Genomic DNA, 20,622 nt, shown 5'->3' with positions numbered 1-20,622 from the left:
GCGCGGAATTAGATCTAAATCTACACGAGAATATTACAGCACCGCGGGTCGCATCAACATGAACATTGAATACTCGAGGTCTGTCCTCTGCAGCGCTGCTGTGGGAGAGAGCTCACGGCAGGGAAGGGGTTCATGTGCAGTCTGGGCTGCTGCTGCGGTCGGAGAGGAGGCGGAGTCAGTGCGGTTCTGGTCTCAAGCAGGTCCGCTCTCAGGCTTGAAAAGAGAAGCGCCGCGGCTGCAGCCCAGCAGTGTGTGTCGTGTTCACAGCTGATAACTTGAAGATGTCTGGAAGAGGCAAAGGCGGAAAGGGACTCGGGAAAGGAGGCGCTAAGCGTCACCGCAAGGTTCTCCGCGACAACATCCAGGGAATCACCAAGCCCGCCATCCGCCGCCTGGCTCGCCGTGGGGGAGTGAAGCGGATCTCCGGGCTGATCTACGAGGAGACCCGCGGGGTGCTGAAGGTGTTCCTGGAGAACGTCATCCGCGACGCCGTCACCTACACCGAGCACGCCAAGAGGAAGACCGTCACCGCCATGGACGTGGTGTACGCGCTGAAGCGCCAGGGCCGCACCCTGTACGGCTTCGGAGGCTGAACAGGAGCGGAGCTGCACTGCCGGACCGGACCCCGACGTATCAACCCAAAGGCTCTTTTAAGAGCCACCCACCTTCTCAGAAGAGAGCTAAAGTCTAAAATGTGATTGTAGAATGGCTTTCTAAACCAAAAGTATATACCCGAAAGGTTAAAAAAGTGCTTTAATTGGTAACTACTAAAAGAAATGTAAAGCAACTGATTCACAGACCGGGCGCTCTGCACTGCACGCATAAACGCAGCCAGGTTCAAGAAAGGAAATGCTTTCAAAATCGTGGGAAATTGCAATTTGGTCACGAGTACAGAATGCCGTTCAGTTTCTAAATAGATCATTATTATTTTTTACTTGCGCTTTAAAGAAAGCCGAAACTGGCCGTTTCTAACTCCCCGCCCCCACAGACAGCTAAAAGTTGTCTAGAATATCTCCAAAACTGTGCTTTGGACTTGGAGTTGGACAAATTGCACAGTTCACTTCAAGCACATTGTTTAGTAGGGTAGGAGACATAAGCGGAATGAGAGTCGGATTTCAGAAAATCTGCACGTAGTGCTAAACGGATCACACGGCCCTTTGTTCCTGTGTGCGCGGGCGGAGGGGAGAGAGAGGCGCCTGGAGTCAGAGCGAGCGGCCCGGGCGCTCAGCCGCTTGAATTTCATTGGCGCAGAGCGCAGCCAATAGGAGAGCAGCTCTCTCGCTGACCAATGAGCCGGCTTCTTAGCTGAGCGAGCTGATTTGCATGCGGCTGTTATAAATATGGGACTGTAGGAGGCGTGAGCTTCATTACTGTGTGTGCAGTGAGTCTTGTTTTTGAAGATGCCTGAACCAGCGAAATCCGCTCCCAAGAAGGGCTCCAAGAAAGCCGTGACCAAGACGGCCGCGAAGGGCGGCAAGAAGCGCAGAAAGACCAGGAAGGAGAGCTACGCCATCTATGTGTACAAGGTGCTGAAGCAGGTGCACCCGGACACCGGCATCTCGTCGAAGGCCATGGGCATCATGAACTCGTTCGTCAGCGACATCTTCGAGCGCATCGCCGGCGAGGCCTCCCGCCTGGCGCACTACAACAAGCGCTCCACCATCACCTCCCGGGAGATCCAGACCGCCGTGCGCCTGCTGCTGCCCGGAGAGCTGGCCAAGCACGCCGTGTCCGAGGGCACCAAGGCCGTCACCAAGTACACCAGCTCCAAGTAAACCCGGCCCGCCCGTCCCCGATCAGCGAACCCAAAGGCTCTTTTAAGAGCCGCCCACAGAGTCTGTAAAAGAGCAACGATCGTTCTTGTGTACGTTTCTGGTTTTGGGCCTGTTATGTTTTTAATAAGCCGATTTATTTTATCTTAATTGAGCAGTCTAGTTATTATGTGAGCCGGAATACTGCAGCGTGTTGGAGCCGCGCTCCTCTGCAGACAAACACCTTTTCATCTGTGGATCAGTTTCGTCAGACCGGGTTATCTAGTTATGAAATCCGACACTAAACAGCTGAATGCTTTCATTAGATCTTGATGGTATCTGATTTTATATGGATTATACTTAATCCGTTCATGGGAAATATGTCCCTTCAGGCTCTCTGAAGGTCGTTGTGTATCTAGAATATAAGATGCATTCTGAAGAAGTGTGGTTTGTCATGGTTATTTGACCGGGAGTAACTAACATGAGTGCAGTTCGTGCCTCCGAGCTCTCCGGCAGGGAAGAGGTTAACGTGCAGTTTCTGCTGCTGCACGAGTCGGAGGAGGCGGCTCGTGCTGCCGGTGGCCCTCGTGTCTCACCCGGGTCCGCTCGCAAGTTTCACTTTTCTGTTCTTCGTTTCCGTTTCAACATTTAGGTGTTTAAACTGCATCGAAATGGAGATACGTGTCGGCGTTTTTAAGCAGTCCAACCTGCATGGAAACAACCCCTCGATTTCTGAGCTGAAACAATTATTTCAGTTCTTGTTGATTGGAGACATTGTGTCTTATTTTTTATTTTTTAAGTTGCTGTTTATCCTAAACTGAAGTCTGTTCTGAAAATGCAGGATATTGAACTTTCTGGATCATACTAATCTTGAACATAGAGGACAATGATACAATAACAGATAGACGTCAAACTGACACTGTGTAGTGAAGGCTCTGCAAAGCGTTTGAATAGAATTTCAGTTGAAATAATTACATACCAAAATCCTGTCTGGGACTGACAGAGAAAAAGCAGCTCCTTTGATTTAGAAGCAGTTACCGGTCCGATGGAAAAGTCTCCCCGATTGTCAGGTTACAGCTCAGGCAGGGCAGAGCTCCTGGGCGCAGAGACCACGAGTGTCCAGCAGAGGGAGCAGGAGGGACGGACTCGTGATCGCGGCGCTGAGAGGAAACATCCACAACAGGGCACGTTAGCCTGGAAAACAAAGCGATTGTCTTTAAAATAAGAGCAGCAGTCCACAGAAATGCACGATTTAAACTGTGCATCTCGGGTGAGTTAAATAATTGTTTCTGCTGGCTGTTTAATAGCTCTTAGTGTCGCGTCATTAACCGATAGTAAACAGCGCAGAGGTTGAAGGACTGTATTTAATTTGCTAATTTACTTGCTGGTTTTAAGATGTGTCTGAAGTGCCGCCGAGGGCGCAGGGAGAGAAATACAGTTCCGCTGTTCGAGAAAAGAGCGGTGTCATTATATGGATTGTAACCGTTCTAAACGGAAGATATTTCAAGGGTTTGTTTTGCTGTTAAGGAGTTGTGTGTCGTTTCCTGTCCTCTCGATCTGGGGACTGGCTAAAGCCTGGAAAGGCTGGCAGATTTTAGTCTGAAACTATTTTATTTTAATACATTTTTGTATTCCTTAAAAATAGCAGTTTCCTGTCGGAATGCTACCAGGGTTATATAAAAGCGCAGGTTTAATAATTTAAGCAACAGAAATATTCTGAACCTTTCCCCAGCCCTTTAAAATTCAGACTATCTCACTGATGGGTTAGTATGTTCCTCATGAAGATGATTTGCTCTCGACCTGCAGCACAGCTCCAGTGAAAGCAGTGACCGCACTGTTCCCGTAGCTATTAGATTTAAAAGGCGCTGCCTCAGCACTTTAATCACTGCCCCCAAATCATTTCTCTCTTTCCTGATAAGTACAGGTATTCTGAATTACAGCATGGTAGTTTTATCCAGCGGCACAATTCCGGGAAAAAGGAGTCTCCCCTGTCATTCATCTGCACTGGTGTCTATTAGAGTTCGAGGGGCTTTCTCCATTCTTATAAAATGTATTCCCCAGGCTGTTTTCACTGGTAAATATGTTCCTCATGAGGATGGTTAGCTCTTGTCCTGCAGCACAGTTCCAGGGTATTACAGTGAGAACAGTGATTATCCAGGGTATTCCAGCTCACTGTTCCTTGTGGGTATTAGAGGTCAGAGGGCTCTGCCCCAGCTCTTAAATCACTGCGTCAAACCCATTCATCTGCACTCTTCTCTGCTAGAGTTCTGAGGGCTTTGCCCCAGCGCAGTGTTGAAGATCCCTGTTTGGGGTGGTGTGCCCTGTGGACTTTGCAGTGAGACATTGGTATATTTTATTTTCATTTTTTTTCCATGTGCGTCTCCTCACTTTTTAAGAGAGAGCTCAGTCTAAAATAACCCAAGCACACAGCCAACTCTGCTTTTTTCCTGTGTTAAACACCCTCATGCAAGTCTACCTGTGAGAATGTGCAGCTCTTGTGCCCAGGTTCAACTATTTGTGAGTATTATGAGGCTTTGAGTCCTTGTATATATGACATACATATTTTATTGCTAAGACTTGCATTTTGCTGGGGATTTTGTGAAGTTTTTATCTGCATTGTGAATAATAACATCAGGCAATTTCTTTCTTCTCTGACATAAGCACTAGACACAGTATCAGTCATTGCAAAGCTCCGCAGAACAGAAAAAAATCATGTTACTTGCCAGTGAGGGTCTTGAGCACTTTCCAGCCCTGTAACACAGAGCCCAGCTGCCATCAAACACCCACCAGCAGTCCTCTCTGATGTCTGGGAGCTGCCCTGGGCTGGTTTGGATCCTGCAGGTTGCTGCGTGAGGTGTGAAATTTTGGCACAGAGAGATTTTTGTCTTCTTCTCTTCATACACTTTAGCAACAGGCAAACCTCGCTGTGTGTTTTGCTGTCAGACTGCAGAATCGTGCTCTGATTTTGATCATGTCCTTGTCTGTGCAGTCATGCGGCAGGATGGAGACACCGTGAGCCTCACTCTCCCGACACAGAGCACAGCCGGACCAGCACCTCCCCTGGAGACACCGTGAGCCTCACTCTCCCGACACAGAGCACAGCCGGACCAGCACCTCCCCTGGAGACACCGTGAGCCTCACTCTCCCGACACAGAGCACAGCCGGACCAGCACCTCCCCTGGAGACACCGTGAGCCTCACTCTTTCGACACAGAGCACAGCCGGACCAGCACCTCCCCTGGAGACACCGTGAGCCTCACTCTCCCGACACAGAGCACAGCCGGACCAGCACCTCCCCTGGAGACACCGTGAGCCTCACTCTCCCGACACAGAGCACAGCCGGACCAGCACCTCCCCTGGAGACACCGTGAGCCTCACTCTCCCGACACAGAGCACAGCCGGACCAGCACCTCCCCTGGAGACACCGTGAGCCGCACTCTCCCGACACAGAGCACAGCCGGACCAGCAACTCCCCTGGAGACACCGTGAGCCTCACTCTCCCGACACAGAGCACAGCCGGACCAGCACCTCCCTTGGAGACACCGTGAGCCTCACTCTCCCGACACAGAGCACAGCCGGACCAGCACCTCCCCTGGAGACACTCCCGACACAGAGCACAGCTGGACCAGCACCTCCCCTGGAGACACCGTGAGCCTCACTCTCCTGACACAGAGCACAGCTGGACCATCCATGTTGTTGATATTCAATTTCTAATTCGAGCAAGAAGCAGCACAAGCTGAAACAGTGACCCTGGTCTTTACAAGAAGGTAGAACTACAGCATTTGCTGCCCTTATTCTGTGATGTATAGAGGCAGAGTTGTATTAGTTGTGTTCGTTCTTCTGGCTGAGGGATCATTCGATGTGCCAACACTGTTCCAGCTCACGTCAGACATGAGTTACAACTTGCCTTTGACTCAAGAACCCAAGAGGTATTGGAGTCAAGCTATTCATATTTGTTTTAAATGTAACACTTTCAGTGTTTGATCATTGGTTTTGTATTTGAGAACTGTAAGATGATAAAGACTGAGAGTCTGTTTTGATATTGGCAGAAGTCTCTGGGCAGAATACAGGACTTTGCTATCTGCCTGGAAAGTAATTGTTCCTCCTGTGTATTTTTGACAGGAAGAGACACAGTCGCTCTCCCCTGCAGGACCTGCGTCATGTGACCTCCAGTCTCCGCTCGGGAAGGTGGACAAGAGGCGTCTCGCTCAGCCATCAGGGCTTCAGGCAGCACCAGGAGCTGGGAGGTGATTTATTTCTGCTGATCTGTTGTAACTTTGTGATTTGTTGTGTTTTGGTGGCAGTGTTGCGAGTTCTGTTTTGTTTATTCACTGAGTTTACTAGCACTGTGGAGTTGTATGTTGTTCTTTGGTAACAATATTCTCTAAGCAAATAAATAATAATACAGTGAAGTGTGAAACGTTTTCAGTTTTTCGATACTTTTCATCTCTGAACAAATGATTGTGTCAGGTGAGAGGTTAAGTGTGAAGCAGTCTGCAGCTCTGTGTTCTAGTTTAGTGATGAGAAAGTCTTCTCTGGCCTTCAGTCCCACTGGAGTCTCTGTCAGTGAGCAGCTCAGTGCTGGAGGATGTGTTCTGAGCCCTGACAGTGCTGTAAGGTCTCCTGTGTTTGAGATGTAGGTGTTCAGGAAGTGTGGGGCCACAGCAGGTATGATCCCCAGCTGTGTTTATTGTCACTCAGTAGGACCTGCACACTGGTGACGTCTGTATTTTATTTTCCAGGACAAACTGCGTGCACAGGCACACTCTTGTTTTCAGACCCACTCATGATTTCAAATCCACAGTGCAAATACAATTTCCCCCTCTCAGTGCATTGCTTTAACGACTCAGATGTCATAACAAGCAACATAATTAGAAGAAAGAAGCAACTTATTATAAACCTGGGTCTATGGAGGGGCTTTTACAGGAACATTTCATTGCATTGATCTCAACTCTGAGCTCAAAAAAGCAGCTGAGTTTGGCTTCTTAATTACAAAACAAGAACAATGAGTTTAGTGATCTAATTATTTTTTTCTGAATATGTTTAATGTTTAAATAATTTATATTCTATGAATAGAGTTGGCACTAGTTTTAAACACTGTATCTCAGTGCTGTCAGTTAAGATTCGGCAGAGAGCTGTTTCTGTTAATGGGGCTGAGTGACTGACTTCTCTGGTGAGCTGCTGTGAAAACAGTCATTTCTTTTAATCCAAGATTTCTGTTTAGTTGTGTGTCCAGAGGCAGGGGACAATTAAAAACTGAACTTTAAAGCACCTGGTAGTTGTGTTTTTGTCCAAACCACTCATCTCTCCATTTCCCCAGCTATGAGGCTGTTAAAAGGCACTTTAATAGCGCTGGTACATGAGGCTGCTGGGGGTCTCAGTTTGTGCAGTAGAAGCTGCCCTCCAGTGTTTCAGCTGGTAACACTCAGGGCACCTGCGGGCTCTGCAGTGTCTCTTACAGAGAAGCTCCTTCTGTCCTCATGTGGCCACGATCAGGAGACGTCCGAGAGAATCTGACTGATTTCATCAAAGAGCTCAGAGTCTGTTCCTTAGACAATGCCATCTGTTTGAGATGTGAGCAGCACTGCAGCAGAGAATGTATTTAAACCATCAAATATATTCTTGCTTTCTTTAATTTCTTTGAATATATTTAAAACTGCAGTTTCAGCTTGTGGCTGCAGTGTGCTGATATGTTGAGGAGTACAGGTCATGGATATACAGTACTGATGTTTCACAGTATTGAACAAAGAATTGAAATAATAGCACACCAATAGTTATAACAGGAAACTCTTCTTTTAAAAAATCAAATACATTTGGGTTTTACCGACAGAAGTAAACCTTGTTAGACTGATGAGCCCTAATCAGGACAGTCCAGATGTCGGACAGGCTGATCTCTAACGAGACACGAAGCGGAATTAGATGTCCGGCTCTGCGGCTCTGATCGCTGGTGTTGTAAGAAGGTCAGAGCGAGTTATCCACATTTGTCCCGTGTTTGATAAACCAATTTGAGATTTGTTTGTAATTGTATTTATTTCAATCCGTGTTGTATCTGAAGGTGATTAAATGACACCGGCTCAGAAACCAGTTCTCTCGGGTGCTGGTTGATCATGTCTCTGTAAGTTACGTCGACCTCTTACCTGTATAAACAGATCAGTATTCTGGGATAGTTGGGACTGTGGAGTCACCCATACATGAGAGAGAATATGAGTTTAATGCCTCTGTTTTGAGGATGAGTTTTTCTTACTTTATTAGTCTTTCATGTATGATATTAAAAATATCAGCACAGAGGCCGAATTCTCAGAATATAAATCCACAATCGACACTCCTGTCAGCTGTCTGCTACAGCGAGCAGTTTGGATGTTTAAATAAAGAGGTTTTGGTGCATGTGCGAGACCTGTTTCTAGCTCTGAATTTATGAAAACTAATTTAGGTGAATTAGCGAAGTGATGCTCTTGTCCTCTTTTCTGAAATGAGTCATTTGCTGGACCAGAACGCGATCCGTGATTAAAATACTCCTGTCACACAGTTGCCTGATTGACCTCTGTCTGCAAGAGTGGTGGTTTACAATTTCAGACTCATCACTCCTGTCTCTGTAAAGTCCCCCAGACAGGCAGTGAATTTCAAGTCAATATTCAACCCTGAAGCATAAGGTGATTTCAGATCGCCTCAATGATGGTTGTCAATTTCACAAAGCAAAAAAAAAACTTTAATCACCTCATATGCGTAAGAAAACCCAGTGCTCAGTGTTTGGTCAGGTCAGGATTGACGGGGAAATGGTTGGAGAAAATTACTGGCACATCTTAGAGCAAAACCTGCTTTCATCTGCCAAAGACCTGAAACTGGAATAAAAATCAACTTTCAGCAGGATTGAGACCCACAGCACAGGGCCAGATCTGCACTGGAGTGGCCCTGGCAGAGCTTGAGTCAGTGTGCGGAGATGAGTGGGCACGAACTCCAGTGTCCTGGTGGTACAGACTCATCCCGAGCGACTTGTGGCTGTAACTGCTGCCAGAGGGGCTTCAAACATTTACTGACTCAGGAGGTGAGTACTTCTGTTATCAAAATTTTTTATTTTGCAGTTTTTGTTGACATTTAACTCCTTTTCACCATTTAAAAAGTTCAGTTTGAACATTTCTTTAACATAAGCACATTACAATTCTATACATTTCTAATTCAACGCACATAGACATCATCAGTAGGGTGTGAATACTTTTGCAAGACACTGTAATTCACAGTAAGGGTATCTGAAGGAAGACCAGGGACCCCTGTCACTGCACTGGGTCTTTGGTTTGGAGATTCTGATTCAGAGGGAAGAGTCGCCTACTGATCCAACACCTCTTCCAGCAGCAGCCTTTCCAGTCTTTCCCCTGTGCTGTCTTCTCCAGGAGTCAGGAATTGTCATTCTGGAATCAGCGAGGAAAGGAAGAGGCAGACTGTGTCCCTGCTCACGGAGAAGAGGAGCAGACTCTGGCTGGATAGGGAAGGAGGTAAGAGCGCCTGTGTCTGGGAGCTCAGGGTGACAGCAGTGCAGGAGGGAAGGTGAACATCCTGAAAGGAGAACAGGAGCTGACGGAAAGGGGCAAGAGGGGCTGAGAGCTGGACAAGATCACATTCAGACAAGAAACATTTCATATGAGCAAGGCAATAAAATAGCCTTCACAATAATACAGCATAGACAGGTCTGAAAACAAGAACATTAAATAATATTCAGTCTGTTAACATTTAATGAGAAGCCTTGTCAAGTCAGAATAATAAAGGAACAAATTAGAAGTCATATTTAAAGACAGACTAATCTTGAATCCTGTTGAATATCAGCCAAAAGATCAAAAACCTTATACAATAAATCTTTAATTATCTTGAAGTATGAAAGGAAACCCTTGAGTAATGAAAGGGTATTCGTTATTTTCCAATGTCCATTAATCACAAAAGATTTTTCATCCCAAAAAGAACCATTATATGAGGGGAACAAAAACATACTAGATACAGTATACAGTATGGTTATTTGGGCTTAATTACAATCAACAGCAAATGAAAATTGTTGCTGTATTTTATCATAAATACACAAACTATTTAATGCATTGTAAATATACTGTATACAATAAGCTACAGCACAGGAAACAAGTAACACCCATCATAAGAATTTTGCCTAGTGTTCAATCAAATATTTCTTATTTTACACAGAAAAATCCCCTTTAGCAGATCGTGTGTGTTCAACTGAGGCTTTACTGTAGTTCTGTTTAGTCACACAGCTGCAGTGATTGTAGAACCTAAATAAGTAACTCAAAGCACTGAGGACAGTTGTAGACTGAAATCTGTTTGTACATCGAACACAAGTACTCATTGAAAGCAACCAAAAAGTTAAGAATTTCATAAATGAAAACAAAATTAAGTGAAATCAAAGCTCTTGAATTTAACTTATTTTTGGGATTAAGGATGTACATCTCTATATATGGGAATGAAGTTGAAAATGAATAAAGATGACAATTCTACCCAGTGAAGCAGGTGGACACAGTTCTCTCTAGATTGTAAATAGAGATTATATCTCAAAGCTTGAGAAGGACAGTGGCTCACATTATAGTGAGGAGAACCCCTTTATTTTACACAGAGTAGCTGAGCAGAGGTAGAGAAAGCTAGAGAGAGACAGGATGAACACACACACACACACACACACACACACACACACACACACACACACACACTGCGAGAGCTCATGTTGGTGCTGGTGTGATCAGTACAGTGTGTTTTTGTTCTGGACTGTCGAGGGCTGATGGAGGTCACATTAACAGTGTGAAGAAGGAGACTGAGGTAACAGGAGATACAAAGAATCCAGAAGGAAACAGAACTAGGAGCAGCTGCAGGGTTGCAGGCTGTGGGCTGAAGTCAGGTGGAAGGTCATGTAGAAGCTGACAGGAGGGGACACAGGCAGTAGATCTTCAGCCAGGCACAGGCAGTGGGAGGAGGGATTTAAGAAGGAAAAATGCAGATAAAGAAAGACACTGGAGCCAGGCAGAAATAAGAAAACAAGGAGTTAGTATGTAGATGTTGGAGTGGGGAGCTGTGGCAGTGTTCCTTTGCAGCCAACAAACAAGTAACTATTCCTCTGGAGAGAAAGAAGCCAGAGAAGAGACAGTGAAATTAGCGTCTGTTATGTGATTCTCTAATGCAAAGCTCTAGTAATAGAGAACTTACATACATAGATAGCTGAAGGGGGAGATGTGTGATTAGAACAAAAATAAAGAACTTAAACTCACATTTCTCACTTCCTGTTAACATATTAGACCTTTATTAGACATTATAAATTAGAACACAAGTCTGTAATGTCTTGTGACTGAATGCTCAGGTAATAACATCTCATTGTGTTTTCTGCTCCCTCTGAGTTCTGACACTGATCATGTGCCTAAGAGACAGAATCAGGGTTCCAGATGGGTTTAAGGCTGTAAGAGATTACACATACTATCCTTTGATAATATCATATTGATTTCTGTCACACAGGGGATCTCTCGCAGTCTCAATGTATGACTGTGCAGCAGTATGAGGTCTGATACAGTAAATAACAAACGTGATCCCCACTGTAGAATATGTAGGAGTACTGAGTGTCTTCGGCTCCTCCTCTGAGCTGGGATGTTGATCACATGTGGAAGAGTGAGGAGTGGGGTTAGTAGTGGGGTTAGGGAGTGGACATGCCATCAGCATCTGAACTCAGAGGAGGAGCTGAAGACACTCAGGATTCCTGTGATGGTCAGAGATCACCGTGAAGTATCAGCCTTTATTTGAAATTATCAGGATCATTAGTGACAGTGAGAGGAGGAAGCAAATGAAAGCATAAAGAGATCTAGACTGTGACACTACAGACAGCAGTTCCAGGTGTGGAGTCACACAGGCTGACACACTTCCACAGTGTGAATGAGTGTCAGTGGGAGGCTGTGCTGAAGGGGTCTGGACAGGCAGAGAGCAGGACAATTTTCTCTACAGTCTCTTCTAAAGTTCAGATGACATCTGTACATCACTGAATCAGAGCTAAGACTACTGTAAAATAATACACTGAGATAGAAAGAGATGCCCTGTGTGGCAGAAGAATATTTGGAGCAGAAACACACTGAGGAGTTATTACCTGAGCATTCAGTCTGATTACATTTGTGATCTTTATTGTAAACTACAATACAATTCATGTTTCAACAAAGTGACAAGTGTGAGATTTATTTCTAACTGTGGGGTTGCAGAGGTGTTATTGTGAGAAGCTGCTGTAGGAAATAGGAGAAATCGTGCAGAGCTCACCTGGAGACTTGGAGGATATGAGTCTTTTTTCAGTTTTCAACAACGCTTTTGAATTCACTCCAGCCTGGTTCCAGACTGTCAACCTGTGATTAATAAAGATTCAGCATAAACATACTTGAACCCTGAAGAGCAAACCTTCTTGAATAGTGTGTGTAAAAGGCAGAGGTGGGGTGCCAGTAACACACTTCACACACAGAGCAGCAGGCAGAGAAGGAGAGAGGCAGGACAGTGCAGAGAGAGAGTAGGGGGAGATGCAGTCAGTTCTGAAGAGACACAGCAGAGGACAAGTCAGCACATCCAGGCAGAGCTCTAGACCAACACCAACAGGAAGGACAGATACAGGAGAGAGGAGCAGACACTCACTGGTGGAGATGAAGACTAGACAAAGAGAGATGAGGACAGGCAGAGAGTCTAATTCCCCAGTCACTGTCCACTCCTGAAGCAGAGTGCAGACTGCTCTGCAGTGGGAGAGAAACTAGTGTGGCAACAAGAGACTAGTGGTGACAGAGAGATACAAGTAAAGCAGCTACAGAAGATGGAGCTCTAGACAATTACAGACTAGGAGAGAGGAGCTGTACATGTGAGATTTCCAGGAGATCAACACCAGGGACTTCAGTGCTGCAGCTGTAGTGAAGGAGTGTCAGTGTGATGTCAGGGTGTAGAGATCTAAGCCAACTCACCCTGTCAATCCCAGAGCCAGATTCTGACTCTTCACAGTCTCAGTCCTCAGTGAGAGAGAGGAGCAGCAGGAGGAGGAAGCTGAAGGTGTTTATTCATCACATGTTGACAGACTGGAACCAGGCTGGACTGAATTCAGTGACTTTGTTGAAAGCTGGAAAGAGAGAAGTAAACTCATTAAAATAGGTCAGGCTGTGCCAGAACACTTCCTCACACTTTAGATCTCTGTACCCTGACATCACACTGACACTCCTTCACTACAGCTGCAGCAGTGTCACAGTCTAGATCTTTTCATACTTTCATTTACTTCTTCCTCTGTCACTAATGTTCCTGATCTTTTCAAATAAAGGCTGATAATTCACAGTGATCTCTGACCATCACAGGAATCCTGAGTGTCTTCAGCTCCTCCTCTGAGCTGGGATGTTGATCACATGTAGAAGAGTGAGGAGTGGGGTTAGTAGTGGGGTTAGGGAGTGGACATGCCATCAGCATCTGAACTCAGAGGAGGAGCTGAAGACACTCAGGATTCCTGTGATGGACAGATCACTGTGAATTATCAGCCTTTATTTGAAAAGATCAGGAACATTCGTGACAGAGGAAGAAGTAAAGGAAAGTATAAAGAGATCTAGACTGTGACACTGCTGCAGCTGTAGTGAAGGAGTGTCAGTGTGATGTCAGGGTACAGAGATCTAAGCCAACTCACCCTGTCAATCCCAGAGCCAGATTCTGACTCTTCACAGTCTCAGTCCTCAGTAGAGGGAGGAGCAGCAGGAGGCAGCAGGGAGGGAGCTGAAGGTGAAAGTGGAACCAGGCTGGAGGTGAAGTCAAAGCCTTTGTTGAAAGCTGGAATGACAGACAAGTACAGTCATTAAAACTCAAAGTCGAGCTGTGTCAGAGTACATTTCACACTCCAGTGAGTAAGAACGGTTGTAAAGGACTGAACAGTGAAGTAGTGGAGTGAGCTCCGCTGTTTCAGAAGCTCTTAGCCGCCACCAGAGGGCAGCCTGCAGCTGCAGACGGCAGAGCCAGGTACACGGTCTCTATACGCGGCTCTGCAGACAGCTGCTCCCACAGCCTGACAGCCCGCTCCTCTTGGTCAAGCCAGGGTACCAGTGAGTTGCCCAAGAGAGCTGACCCGGGCTGTGAAAGCAGCGCCCCGTCTGTCTGACACCATTCCCCGGTTCTTACCCGACATGTTGTCGATACCAGAGCAGCAGGCAGTAAAACTCTCCCCTCACTGTCACTGGGGCCGCGAGTCCTGGCCGAGCTCCGGAGTGAGAGAGCTGGAGAGAAACGAGATGCAGAGAAAATACTGAAACTCACCTCACGACTCGTACATGGTCCCGCCAGACTGACTAAAAATGTGATTTAGACCACAAAACTGAAAAAAGAGTGGTCTTTTAGTTACAGGCACATTTTAAGAGCGGTAGTGAGGAGCACATAGTAGGAGTGAATATTCACAGGATTCTGCAGACAACTGGAAGCACAACACAGGGAAAAAATAACAAATACATTGTAATAGAGTAGAAAATGATCGTAAAACAATAACCTAATACAGGTTTAAACGCACAGAGCAGTAAAGCTTGAAAAGCGTTTGGACGAGTTACTTACCGCTGTCTGTCTTGCCCGGCTCTCGCGCGAAAGGAGGATAATCAGCCGGGTCAGAATTTATAGGACCTGGAGCCCAAAGTGACCAATAAACAGGCGAGACGACATTATTCGCGGCTCTGCCCACCAAAATCCTTTATTAATATTCAGTATATAGGCAGCGGTTTTACAATTAATCTAATTTGTAGTTCGTCCTCCCAACGCATGAGGGCGGTGCAGCCCCACCCACTACTGTCAACAGGCTTGGTTTGGGTCGAGACGTCATGGATTCTGATTGGCTGAGATTCTCATATTTAAACAAGCCCCGCCCCCAAAATGGCCTCTACCGGAAATTCTGCCGAAAGGGTGTGGTGGGGTTTGTGAATGGCGTTTTCTCGATTTTATTACGTTTTTAGTCGTTTTTTTGGCCTAGTTTTTAATTATACCGTTATGACACATCACGGAATCGTTAAGTCGGATTTAAAACTGGACGTTCCTGACTTTCAGCTAGTGAGTATCGAGCGAGTTTGTGTTGTTTGTGTTTGATTAGCAAGATGGCGGCGGTAACTCCTCATTTGCATTTATTAAAACCAGACGCTGTATTTTAATGAGCTGATTTGCATTTGTCTTCTTAATATGAACTAGAAAAATAGTTTTTGGCTAGAATTGTTTTTTTGTTTCTTAAGGTTTTTAATGTTTGTACTGAATTAAAACGCTCACTTTGGTTTAGTGTGGAAAAAGCGATTTTCTGTTATTTTTTGTTAGATGTAAAAGTAAACTCCTCATTTGCATTGATTTGCATTTATTAAAATCACGCACTCGTCACTTGTATTTTAATAAGCTTTTTGTATATGTGTCGTGTTAATTTGAAATAAAAAACAATTCTAGTGAAAATAACGTTATTTTTTAATGTTTGCTGTGTGAACCTTTTTTTTCTACTGCTTGTTTTGTTAGTAAGATGTCGGCGTTAACACTCTCATATGTATTTAACTTTGTATTAAAATTGTTTTTGCCCAGTCACTTGTATTTTAGTAACTTATGTTTTAATGATTTCTGTTTTTGTTGTTTGTTTTTGTTTTATTTTTTTGAACTGGAAAGCGTTTTCAGTTGAATGCTTTTTGGTTTCTAAAATGTATGTTTACACTTCTACTGAACACAAATAAATTTTAAGTTTATTTTACTTCTGTCTCATTTGTCTTTTTGGGGGAATGTATTTAAAATATATTGTTTATAATGTATTTAAAAAATACTGGTTGCTGTCTTTCAAATTGCCAAAAAAAACTAAAAACTTTAAATATCTTGGGAAAATTGAAACAGAAAAGGGGTATCTGTTTATTATTTTAATTAGTAATTAATATTCTGAATTATGCTAATTTACTCAAATGAGAAAAATGTTTATGTATCAAGTGAATTAAAGTTCATTAGTATTAATCAAATCACACCCAGGACTGGTCTTGGAGATGGGCTTCTGTGATTGGGTTAAACCTCATGTCAATCATATAAAGACAACCCTTAAGAATTGCGGTGTGGTTTTTTTGATTGACAAGTCTTTCAACCAATCAGAATAGAGAAAATGGGGTTTTATCCAATCAGAATGAGGCATGGGCGGGACATGGGTGTGGTGTTTCAAACATGACCAATCAGATGAGAGCAAAAATCTTGGAGGTGGGCTCAAATCCAAGCATTTTGGTTGGTTGATGTGACGTCATCAGTTGGTGACGCCCTCTCATTAATAATGCAACACTCCCCTACTTAATTATACGACACACCCCATCATTAACCACGCCCCTCATGAATATTCATTGTGGGCGGTGCTCGTTCTTCGTTTTGTTTGGTTTTATGTTTGTGGTAGAAGTAATGTTTCGAAGAAAAGAAGAAGAAAGTAAGACAGAAGTCAAAATTCTTTATTAAGTTTTACAAGCATACAAATCAAAGACAGTTGGCAACAATGAAACAAAAAAACACAGAGTGAGATACAGAATCACAAGTAACGGCGTCCGGGATGACGATTTCCTGTCCAGCGCCAGCAGTCTGGTCAGTGCGGGAGGGGTCCTGTGCGGGCGGCAGGGACAGCAGCCAGGGGAGACCTGAAACACAAGACAAGCAGGTAAGAGCTCGGAGTTCAGCACTGAGCAGCAGCGCAGCGACAGTAAGCAGACAGGAGTGAGGAGCTGCGCTGGCGGGGGGGCTCAGGGAGTCACTCGGCAGTACAGCGCAGCTCGCTTTGCGGAACACGGGCTCGTCCCAATGTCGGGAAAATTAATTTCGAATAAAAAGGGCTCAAGACCTCCAGCCCGTGTCCTTACTGTCACGAGAAATGCTCGCCCGCTTTAATTTCGGTTCAGATTTAGGAAGGATATTATTTTTTATTAATTTAAACGTTCAATCACTGCAAAGGCGTCAGGAAGTAAACCAAGACGCTATTTATTCCCATCGCGGTGCAGCGCCGACAGAGACGCGGTCTGTTTTAATGGGCTGGGCGGAGGTTTTTAATCTCGACTCACCAGTGTGTTGTATTTTATGTCGCTTTTGAATTTTAACTCGTTCTAGGTCCGTTTTGGCTATTTAAAAATAACGTACCCCTCTAAGTAATCTGTATGAGCCGAGGTCATGCAGAGCGAGGTGTGCTGTACAGTACTGCCATCACATCTGTCCCGGGACAGTGCGGGATACTGAGCACTAGATCACTGAATGGGCTCTAGCCTATTGTACAGTTAAAACACGAGTGCAGAGCACTCCAATGAACAGGGTGTTATTACTAATCAAGTGCTTCCCATAACTACATCTAGTTCTCAGTTTGCCCCTGAGCACAGGTCCCTCAGTTCCACAGCAAATCATGTCAACCCCCTGCATTGTTAAATACAGCCAGACTCGTCCTAGATCTGCACCCAGTACCCCAGCAATGAGCCACAACTTTACAGTCAAGCACTTTTTATTCATGAACAGGAGATGATGAGTAACAAACAGAATAAAACATACAATTTATTTTTGGAATTGCATACATTTGATCATATTCAAGCACAGCCAGTTCAATGCTGTAATTTCAAGTGACAGTAAAGACTAGGAAACATGTGGGTGAAGCTGCCTTTGAGACAGTAACTGCCTGCAGTCTGGACATACAGAGCTTCTTGTCTATTCTTGAGAGTTTTAGGGCTTTGATTTTCTTCAGCCTGTAAAATGCTGCTCAAGAGGATTTAAAATGTGGAGACTGGCCTGGCCAGTACAAGACTGTCCACTGTTTCCTCCTGCCTGAGCTGTTCCTGTAGAAGACAGTGAGGTGTAGCTGACAAGTACAGCATCAGAATTTTAGTATTGATACAGGTACACATGCATAAGATGGAGTTCTAGACAATTACTGAAATTGTTAATCTTAATTTCAGTTCTGAGTATGATGAACAGCAGGAGGCAGCAGGAATAGTGGTGAATTAATCCTCATCATGTCATATGGTCTGAAGTATTGGAACACATTCATGTTAGATGCATTTCAGAGTGTAAACCAGTAAATGAGCTCACTGTACTCGGTGTCATCATTGAAGAGGAGGTATTGCCTGTTCTTGAGATGCTTTTACCTGAAGTCATTTATTTAGCATGATGCCAAGTTGGACTGAAATATGCAGACACACTTGACTAGTTTCTATATTTTATCCTGATGAGCTCTTTGGTTGCCCTGACTGGATGTTTTAGGTCATTGTCATGTTGCATGGTGAAGCACTGTCCAATAAGTATGGAAGCATTTTCTGCTTCATCAGAGACCCTGTTTCTGTAAACTTCAGAAATGACTCTGCTGCTGCCATCATTAGCTACATCCTCAATGAAGATGAGTGACCCAGTCCGAGACATTCCTGCATCCCCAGGCCATGACATTACTTCCACCAGGCTTCAGCATGCGCTCAGAGGACAGAGATGACAGGTTCAAGTGTGGAGAAAGAAAGGAGCTGCAGATGCTCCAGTGAACAGCACCTCATGTGAGAGTCATGGCCTGGCCTGGGGGAGATCATGAGGAGACTCCTTCACTTGTCTGTCTCCATCAGCACTAGTGTACTGGGTCACTGAAGCTCAAACCTGAAGGCTGTGGACTCAGAGCTGAGAGCTCCAGCAACACCTCAATGTCCTCTGCACTCCCTCTGAGCTCAGATGCTGATCACATGTACAGGAGTAGGATTAGAGGTGGTGTTAGTCAGGGACCATACATGTCATCTACATCTCAGCTCAGAGGACACACATCAAATATTCAGGTGTTGTAGCTTTGAGTCAGTTTATAATGCAACCAAGGAGGTCATCAGGAGAATAACTGTAGAAACACTTTAACTAATGCCTGGATTTCAACCCTATTGACAGAAGGAAAAACAATTGAAGTATGATCACCTGAAGACTAAATAAGAACTTGGTGGCAACAGCAAAGCATCTCAGATGATTACAGAGAGCAGTGAGCTCAGTGGGTCTCAGACCTCATGCAGTTACCGTCTCAGAGGGATATACAAGCACATACTCTTCTACACTCTGAAATGTATTTAAAGTGAATGTGTCCCATTAACGTCAAAATAGGAAGTTGAACATTTTTTTATTCCAATATGATCAAATGTATGCAAAGAATTACCACAGAATAAAACCAGGATAATATTTCTGTTCTGATCAAGAACAAATTGCTTGACTGTAAATTTGACTCATTGCAGTACTGATGGAGGACACTGTACCTTTCCAATGAAAACCTGCATTTTCAAGTGTCTCACAGTATCAATACACCTTGACAGGAGGGGCTGACTGACAGGGCCAGTGACATGAATTAATGTGCTTTGTTCATATTCTGGGCTGTTAGAATTCTTCCACTGGACCATGAAAAACATCTGAGTGTCTTTGGGTGGGAGTGCAGCTGAGGCTGTTGGTGAAAGGAGATTGTTCAGCTGTAGGAAAAACCTGCCTGTTTGAATGTGCTCAGAGTGGAGAGGAGTGTCAGTGTGGGAGCTGCAGAGGAACAAGTAGGGGAGAATTCCACACTGAGAAGAACATTGATTCTGGCTCTGGAGTTTTCTTCATGTGTGAGACAACAGCTACAATTGTCCTTAACACTGTCACTGCAGAGTCCTGATATCTGAATCATGTTCACATACAAACTGCAGGATTCAGACTCACCCCACATCATCAGAAACCATGTCCTTCCCCTGCGACAGTCGAGTTCACCCCAACACAAGCGCAGGAGAGCTGCTGTGTGGTTTGGATGCTGTCAGAAAGCAGGCGAGGGGCAGGAACCATTAACATTCATCACAGGAAAGTGTATAAACCAGAGAAGCTAAACTGGTTTAGTAATGAGTGCTGCGAATGAGGTTTATTAACTGTTTGGGCAGGATGTGGTGAGGTAATGGGTTGAGCACAGGTGTAGAAGTGATTGCTTTCAGTCTCAGAGCCTCTTCAGACTCCTGTTCTGTCTCAAGGTGTCCTGTTTCTCTGCAGCCTGATGGCCTCCCAACACAGACACGACTCCACAGCAAGAACCATTTTCTGGTTTCCTTTCCAGAGTGGAGTCGACACCTGCTTGTTCCTTATTTGTGTTCCCTGTGAGCAGTGTTGCCTTGAGGTGAATAAAGAGCAGGAGTGGGCAGTTTAGTGTCAGTGTGGGAGCCCGTCCTGTCTCAGGGTATTGTAGTGTGAAGGTGGGACCTTGATACTGGAATCAGAGCTACTTGCAGCCTCTCCAGTCCACTGCATGACAGTGTAGCTGCACCCAGTACTGTTGAATTGATCATTAGCAGGATCACAGTAATTAAGCAGCTGGTTGAGTCAGATTACTGCAGTGGAGTGCACTGGAAGGGCTGCAAACCGAGTAGCTCAAAATGAAACCTAATTTTTATCCTCAGATGAGATTTTTTTGTTTAACTGTCCCTTTTAGGGGATTTTTAGTCTCTCTCGTGTCCCGACGTGCAGTAGGATTTCTGCACTCTGGCCGTTTGAAAACTCGCTGTTTAGCAGCAGAGACGAGCAGCTCCGGGATCCGCCGCCCCTATTGGCCGAGTCTGAATGAGAAGGCAGGTGCGGTCAGTCTGCAATTAGACCTCAATCCGCGGCTGTTTAGCGGTTCCGACGCCCGAGTCGCTTCTCTGCCTTTAAATAGCGAGTTTGCAAACAAAGAAAGTTTCTCAAATTTACCGTTTAGCTGGAGCGGGATCCTGGGCGACGGCTGTCGGCTTTTCTCGGTCCGAGTGGAAAATGTCATGAAATGGGGCTTGAAAAGTAAATGAATTTCGCAACTTACTTTTGGCGGAGCTGCCGGACGGGCTGTAGGACTTGTGGCTTCGACTCTGCGGAGAAACGTAGTATTAAAATCGTGCTTCAGCTTC

At 45.0% G+C, this 20,622-nt stretch overlaps 2 protein-coding genes across 2 annotated transcripts; both read left to right on the top strand.

Moving 5' to 3' along the window:
* The first annotated feature begins 271 nt into the window (after positions 1-271).
* Positions 272-615, top strand: LOC148816443 (histone H4). Its single transcript, XM_088940060.1, has one exon. The coding sequence runs from the start codon at positions 282-284 to the stop codon at positions 591-593; it is 312 nt and encodes a 103-aa protein (XP_088796186.1). The 5' UTR covers positions 272-281; the 3' UTR covers positions 594-615.
* Positions 616-1,400: 785 nt separating this feature from the next.
* Positions 1,401-1,826, top strand: LOC148816442 (histone H2B 1/2-like). The gene has a single exon (XM_088940057.1). The coding sequence runs from the start codon at positions 1,401-1,403 to the stop codon at positions 1,773-1,775; it is 375 nt and encodes a 124-aa protein (XP_088796183.1). The 3' UTR covers positions 1,776-1,826.
* The last annotated feature ends 18,796 nt before the right edge of the window (positions 1,827-20,622 follow it).

This window comes from Atractosteus spatula, chromosome 22 (assembly GCF_055471065.1).
Source record: "Atractosteus spatula isolate fAtrSpa1 chromosome 22, fAtrSpa1.hap1, whole genome shotgun sequence".
In the NCBI taxonomy this organism is placed as follows: Eukaryota; Metazoa; Chordata; class Actinopteri; order Semionotiformes; family Lepisosteidae; genus Atractosteus; species Atractosteus spatula.
This window is presented reverse-complemented; position numbering and strand designations above follow the sequence as displayed.

What these genes read in the sequence shown, in the direction of transcription:
- LOC148816443 (XM_088940060.1), top strand. Translation starts at nt 282, where the DNA reads ATGTCTGGAAGAGGCAAAGGCGGAAAGGGACTCGGGAAAGGAGGCGCT.
- LOC148816442 (XM_088940057.1), top strand. Translation starts at nt 1,401, where the DNA reads ATGCCTGAACCAGCGAAATCCGCTCCCAAGAAGGGCTCCAAGAAAGCC.